This window comes from Gossypium arboreum, chromosome 2 (assembly GCF_025698485.1).
Source record: "Gossypium arboreum isolate Shixiya-1 chromosome 2, ASM2569848v2, whole genome shotgun sequence".
In the NCBI taxonomy this organism is placed as follows: domain Eukaryota; kingdom Viridiplantae; phylum Streptophyta; class Magnoliopsida; order Malvales; family Malvaceae; genus Gossypium; species Gossypium arboreum.
In genome coordinates, this window is record NC_069071.1 from 14,114,744 (window position 1) to 14,122,766 (window position 8,023).

Consider the following 8,023-nt stretch of genomic DNA (forward strand, 5'->3'; position numbering starts at 1 on the left):
AATTCGCTAATTTGTCCATTGAAAATCCGTCGTCGACGGGGACAAAGTGAGCCGACTTAGTCACCTATCTACCACGACCCAAATCGCATCCTTCTTACTTGTCGACAATGGCGGTCCGGATACAAAGTCCATTGTGACTCGATCCCATTTCCACTTGGGTATCGTGATCGGTCAAGTAATCCTCAAGGCACTTGATGTTCCGCTTTCACTTGTTGACATATTAAACATCTCAAACAAAGTCGAGATGTCTCGCTTCATACCATGCCACCAAAACCGACGTTTCAAATCGTTGTACATCTTCGACTCCCGGTGGATTGCCATTCGGCTACAATGGGCTTCATTCAAATTATCGAAATAAGTTCAATTCTTTGGAACACACGACGACTTCAACCTCAAACAATCGTCATCATCGATCCGAAACTCCGATTCCTTGTTCGAACACACTCGCCCGCTTTTGCAACCAACTCATCGTCGACCTTCCGAGCTTCACAAATTTGATGTATCAATAATGGTTTGGCTTTCAATTCAGCTACTAACACGTTGTCGGATCGAACGGACAAGTGCACATTCATCACTCGTAAAGCGAATAATGATTTACGACTCAAGGCATCCGCAACCACATTCGCCTTTCCTGGGTGATAGTCAATGACCAGCTCATAATCCTTTAATAGCTCGAGCCAACGTCTTTGTCGCAGATTTAAGTCTCTTTGGGTCATCAAATATTTGAGACTTTTGTGATCCGAGTACACATGGCACCTCTCACCAAATAAGTAATGTCGCCAAATCTTTAAGGCGAATACGATGGCAGCCAATTCGAGATCATGGGTCGGATAATTTTTCTCATGTGGCTTTAATTGCCTCGACGCATAGGCCACAACTCGACCTTCTTACATCAATACACAACGTAACCCAAGTAGGGAGGCGTCACTATAGATGACAAACTCTTTGCCAGATTTGGGTTGCACTAGAATTGGGGCTTCACCAAATAAGTTTTCATTGATCGAAACTCTTCGACATTTCTCCGTCCATTCAACTTAACATCCTTTTGGAGTAGCTTCGTCATTGGCGTGGCTATCGTTGAGAAACCTTTACAAATCGTCGGTAATAACCTAAGCAAGCCCCAAAAGCTCGAACCTCGGTAATATTTCTGAGGCTTCCAGCTTAAGTATGGCTGAAATTTTGTTCGGTCGACTCGAATACCCGATGCGAGATATCACATGCCCCAAGAAGCTAACCTCTCTAACCGTAACTCACACTTGTCAACTTAGCATATAATTGCTTATTCCGTAAAATTTGCAGACTAACCTCGTGTGTTCAAAGATGTTCGGTCTCATTTCTTGAATAGACCAAGATGTCATCAATGAATACGACTACGAACCGATCTAAATATGGTCCAAGATCCGATTCATCAAATCCATAAATACCGCAGGGCATTAGTAAGTCCAAACGGCATCACTAGAAACTCGTAGTGACCATATCTCGCTCAAGGCGCCTTGGTACGTCCAAATCTCGAATTCATGAATCGATAATAGCCCGATCTCAAATCTTTTCGAGAACACCGAGGCTCCTTCAGCTTGATCGAACAAGTCATCAATACGTCAGAACGGATATTTGTTCTTTATCGTCGCTTTATTAAGTCGACGATAGTCGATGCACAACCTCATGGTCCCATCCTTCTTTTCACAAACAACACCGGTGCACCCCAAGGTGAAAAATTCGGGTGAGCAAAACCTTTATCCACCAATTCTTGCAACTGAGCTTTCAACTCCTTTAATTCCGTTGGTGCCATACGATACGGAGCTATCGAAATTGGGGTGGTACCAGGTACCAATTCGATGCCAAACTCTATTTCCCGAACAGGTGGTAATCCCGGCAATTCTTCAGGGAAAACATCCGGGTATTCACAAACCACTAGCATTGCCCATATTTCTAGGTCGCCTACCTCGAGTTGTGGTAGCACCCGGGTTCCCACTTTGATTTACGTTTTGTTCAGATAAACTCGGGCAATCCTTAATGAAATGATCGACTGATCCGCACTTGTAACAGGAGCGGTCACGGAGTCTACAACTCCCAGAATGCCATTTGCCACAATATTGGCACTCCGCTCGCCTCGACGATCATTGTCAACACCGGCGATCAAGTGACTCGCGTGCCCATAGTGGGTCGATCGCGGTCTCGTCTAGAAAAGCCCAAGTGTCTCTAGACCGCCTAAGCCATCTCTAAATTTCTTTGATGATCGTGGTATGGGCTTCCCAAGACCTCTTACGAAACTCCCTTGCTCCCACTTCACTTTTCTTTTCTCCATATCGAGCTCCTCGGCTTTGCACGCTCGACAAGAGCCACAAACTCTCGGATTTCCAAAATGCCAACATACAGCTTTATATCATCATTCATCCATCTTGAGCGTTTACATCATCACCTTCAAGAAATGCATTCAGCAGCGTCTGCTAAGCCTCACAAATTTTCGTTCAGTCAAGAATGTAGACATGGAACCTTGTTTAAGTTCAAGAAATTCCTTCCGTTTTTGATCCATAAATCTCGATCGATATACTTCTTTCGAACTCGGTTAGAAAGAACTCCCAAGTTACGTGCTCCCTAGGCACAACAGAAGTCGAGTACTCCACCAATAGTAGGCGGAATCGCGTAGCAAGGAGATAGTACACTTTAAGCATTCATCGGTGTACATGATAGCTCATCGAGCACCGGATAGTGTTGTCCAACCAAAATTCAGCTTGCTCGGCATCGTCGCTATCCGTAGCTTTAAATTCAGAGCCCCATGTTTTCAATTCGTCGATGGGGCTTACTTGACCTTATTTGGTCGATTCCATCGGAGGTATTGTAGGTACGGGGTTGCATTAGTCGGGAATGGAGGTTGTGGAACAGTAGTGTTAGTTCGAATGTATTGGTTGAACCAATCATTCATCACGCTATAGAAGGCTTGCTTAGCCTCATCATTCGGATTGCTAGCAATAGGTTGAGAGTCCGGCGCTGTCCCTTGCGCGGAGCAGCGCCACACTCTCCACATCATCAGCTATTGCTCGGTTGGGATCGGGATCCATGGCTATAAACAAACACAAATTTCAAAATGTCAGAAATCACCACACTATCAATTATCACTTAATGGCATGTATAGCTAGACCCCAAACATATCACGGTAGTCCTAGGATCGACTAAACCATAGCTCTGATACCAATAAAATTGTAACACCCCGAACCCGAGACCATCGCCGGTGTCGGACGCGAGGGGTTAACGAGCTAAATCCTCTTAAAGCACCGACCAATTTGGCATTTCCAGACAGGCTGGAAAACTGCGTCACTGTTGCCTTAAAAATCATATCTCGAGTTTCAAAACTCGGAAACTGATTCCGTAAATTTTCCCTGAATTTAGACTCATATATCCTTCCATGGATTTATTTCTAGAATTTTTGGTTGGGCCAATTGGTACAGTTTATTAGTTAAAGTCACCCATGTTACAGGGATCGACTGCTCTGACCTTCACGCGTTACAACTTGAATATCTCTCTGTACAGGGCTTTAATACTGGTGCCGTTTATTTCTAATGAAACTAGACTCAAAATGGAATCTGTAAATATAAGGCATGACTTCTAATTCTTTCTGGATAATTTATAACAAATTTTTAAAGTCGCGACAGGGGACCCAGAAACCGTTCTGGCCCTGTCTCACAATAACATTAATATCTCTTAACATGTAACTCCTATGACTGTTTCGTTTCTTCCATATGAAAGTAGACTCATCAAGGTTCATTTACATAACTTATTCACTATTTAATACCATTCCTACAAATTTTGGTGATTTTTCAAAACCACACCACTGCTGCTGCCAGCATCTGTTTCCAAGGTAACCTTTACCTATTTCATGATTTTCACGATTCAATTGGCCCTTTTTGTATACATAGCACAAGTGTGATCATGATTAACCATTCCAATGGCTAATATTTTCAAAACCATTCCATACCCCATAATGATCATCATACAAACGATTATAGAATCATACTAACAATGTATATAAGCCATTTTCGCATGGCTATCCAAGCTTACATAAAACCGAAAGGTACATGACCTTCTACAATAGGGTAGTCCTATACATGCCATTTCAAAGTTCAACCAAAATTATACCCAAAATGGAGGCTTTGTTAGTGTAGATGACTTCGACTTTAATGATCCCGAATCCGATCGCTAATGAGCAAAATCTATAAAACAGAGAGCCAAAGCAACGGGGTAAGCATTTTTTTATGCTTAGTAAGTCTCAAGCAATAAAATCAGTTTTAACTAAAGCATTACATTCACATAGCCAAATGAATCATTTCATTAATACACATTCACATAATCATACTTACTTCACACTTCATCATTATATACTTTCACAAGATATCAACCAATTCAATAGCTGAAAACTCGTTAGTCGATTGAGCGAATGTTACTCAAACATATTGACTTTTCCAATGCACATATAAACATACCTTATCCTTGGACTTTTCGAGCGTACTAATTAAATTTATTACAGCAACCAACGCTCACCTCCAGCCCAAGCTTCTTCGGAATACAACCGGATATAACCACATGCACGAATGCCTTGGTCTTAGCCCGGATAGAACGACTTGCACAAATGCCTTGGTATTAGCCCGGATTTAACAACTTGCACGAATGCCTTGGGTCTTAGCCGGATGTAGTCACTAGCACAATGGCCTTCGGTCTTAACCGGATATAATTACTAGCATAAATGTCTTGGGACTTAGCCGGATATCATTCAATTGCTCATGCACACACATACATCAATAATCATTACACATCCATGTTTCATTTTCGTTACTAAGGCTTAAACACAAACATATCACTTGCATAATCGCCTTGGGACTTAGCCCGGTATCATTCAAATACTCATACACACATAAATCAATAATCATTACACATCCATATTTCATTTCACATAATTCGAGTAGGGTCATTTCTTGAGGACTTACCTCGGATGTTGTCGAACGGCTTCAACGGCTATTCGATCACTTTTTCCTTCCCTTTATCGGATTTAGCTCCCTTTGCTCTTGAGCTTAACGAATACAAGTAGAAGTATTCAATATTTTCTAAATAATGTTTACTAGTCAATCACATTCAGCATCTCATATCATCTCACTTTATTATAATTTATCATTCAACCTTTGAACCAAAACGCCATTATATGGCCACATATACATACATCCATATATTTAAGCTCAAGAATTTTAACATAACATCAAGTGCTCAAATTACTCATGTGGCCGATTATACATGGTCATAAATACACAAAATCAAAAATAATTTCAAGGTTTTTCACCCTATACATGTACTAGGCGAATGTACATGCAAATTTCACAACATTCTTCAACAAATTTCTTCTTTAAACAAACATATTTATCACTTTCTTCATCACCAAAATATCATGTGCAAACATATATACACATATAGGTGCAAGGCGAATTTCAAGGTGTCCATAACCATCCAAAGCACAAATTTTAGCTAACATGCAAGAAGCATAAACCATGCTCATGAATGCTTCATGGCGAATACATCACAATCATGCCCTTTCAACTTCGGTCATGGTTAAACAAAAAGAAAACTCAATGTCTTACTCAAGATTGCTACAAAGAAATTTCAAGAGTAGACAATCCATCATTGCATGCATCATTAGCAAGCTTCAAATTTAGCATGCAATGGCTTTAACACAATAACAACTTTGGCCAAATACCATTTCCATGGCATAACAAGGATTTGAACCATGGCTAACATGAACATCAAGTTAGCAACTAAAACATGCATGAAACTCATAACACAACCTCATACATACCTTAATCTTGATGCAAGTTTAGCCAAATCTCCTTCTAGATCTCTTCTAAACAAAGAAAATGAAGCAAAATCTCTTCTTCCTCTTAGAATTTTCGGCAAAAGAAGGAGGGAAAAGATGAACAATTTTTTGTTTTTCTTTCTTAGTTACACTAAGGCAATGGGGGAAGGAGCCTTCACACACATTTTTTTTTATTCCATACTCCTTATTCTATTCATTCAAACATAACCCACTTACCAAACATGTTTCATGACATGATTTTTGCCCATAATTCCTTGTCATGGCGGCCACTAGCTATAAAAGGGAATTTGACATGCAAGTCCATTGTTTTGCATGCATGCTTTAATTAGTCATCACACATTTCCTATCGTACTTTCAAAGTTCACTACTAAGTCCCTTCTAGTGAAATTCACCTTTATAACACTAAATCAATCATCAAGAAATGTCACACATGAGCACACACATATTATAGGCATCAAAATAAATTTTAAATTATTTTTATGCCTCGGTTTTGTGGTCCCGAAACCACATTCCGACTAGGGTCAATTTTGGGCTGTCACAGCAATAAACCCGAAGGCAATTGGTGTTCAGCCTTAACTTGCTGGCACGTAAGACATCGAGTCACAAAGTTAGTAACCTCACGCTTCAAACTTGGCCACCAATATAGCTTACTAAGGTCGCGATACATCTTATTACCACTAGGATACGTAGCATAAGAGCTACTATGCACCTCCCTCAGAATAGACTGTCTCAGATTAGAATCATTCGACACACAAATTTGGCCTCGAAAACACAGAATACCATCACTATTCAATTCAAAATCTATAGTAGTACCACTCCCAACCTGACGAAACTGCACACCCAGAGTATCATCTATTATCTATTTATCTCGAATCTACTCAATCTAAGTCGGGTTAACTTGTAACTGAGCCAATAAACTCCCATCATCAAACAAACTAAGGCGAGCGAACATCGCCATCAGATTAGTCATCGCCCTACGACTCAGAGCATTGGCCACCACATTGGCTTTACCCGGATGATACTCTTATCATGCAATCGTAGTCCTTAAGCAGCTCAATCCATCGACACTGTCTAAGATTCAACTCCTTCTGAGTGAAGAGGTACTTGAGGCTTTTATGATCGGTGTGTATAATACATCTCACACCATACAGATAGTGACTCTAAATTTTCAGTGCAAAGTCTACAATAGCTAACTCAAGGTCATGCGTCGAATAGTTAGCCTCATGTGTCTTAAGCTAATGGGATGCATAAGCCACAACCTTACCATTCTGCATTAGAACACAACCCAATCCAACATGCGACGCATCATTGTATACTACAAACTCCCTTCCAGATTTAGGTTGTATCAGAATAGGAGCCTGAGTCAGAATAAATTTGAGCTTCTCAAAGCTCGATTGCTGCGTATCAGTCCAAACAAATGATACACCCTTACGCAGAAGCTTAGTTAACGGTACAACAATCAAAGAGAACCCCTTAATGAAACGCTGATAGTATCTCACCAAACCCAAAAAACAACGGATCTCAGATACATTCTTAGGCTGTTTCCAATCCAGCATAGCCTTGTTCTTTCGAGGATCAACTCGAATCCCCTTTGTAGAAACCACGTGCCCCATAAAAGTTACTTCACGTAGCTAGAACTCACACTTGCTGAATTTAGCGTGTAGTTACTTCTCACGCAGAATCTGGAACACTACTTTAAGATGCTTATCATGCTCATCCTTAGTCTTAGAGTATACCAGAATGTCGTCGATGAAGACCATGACAAACTGATCCAAATAGGGCTGAAATTCTAGGTTCATCAGATCCATGAATGCAGCCGGTGCATTCGTCAAGTCGAAAGGCATCACTAGTAACTCGTAATGTCCATAACAAGTTCTAAGTACGGTATTATGCACATCCGCCTCCTTAACCCCAACTGATGATGCCCTGAATGGAGATCGATCTTAGAGAATATAGAAACCCTCTGAACTGATCAAATAGGTCGTCGATATACGAAAGTAGATACTTATTCTTAATAATCAGCTTGTTCAACTGACGGTAGTCTATGTACATCCTCATGGTCCCATTCTTCTTCTTAACAAATAGTATTGGTGCTCCCCACGGAGACACACTTGGATGGATGAAGCCATGGTCCAATAACTCCTATAGTTAAGCCTTAAGTTTAGCAAG

General features: G+C 40.7%; 1 protein-coding gene across 1 annotated transcript; it reads right to left on the reverse strand.

Annotated features, from left to right (window-relative positions):
- Window positions 1–7,089: 7,089 nt before the first annotated feature.
- LOC128284224 (uncharacterized mitochondrial protein AtMg00860-like) lies at window positions 7,090–7,467 on the reverse strand. The gene has a single exon (XM_053022089.1). It carries the CDS (start codon window positions 7,465–7,467, stop codon window positions 7,090–7,092), a length of 378 nt encoding a protein of 125 aa, XP_052878049.1.
- Window positions 7,468–8,023: the final 556 nt, after the last annotated feature.

What these genes read in the sequence shown, in the direction of transcription:
- LOC128284224 (XM_053022089.1), bottom strand. Translation starts at nt 7,467, where the DNA reads ATGGGGCACGTGGTTTCTACAAAGGGGATTCGAGTTGATCCTCGAAAG.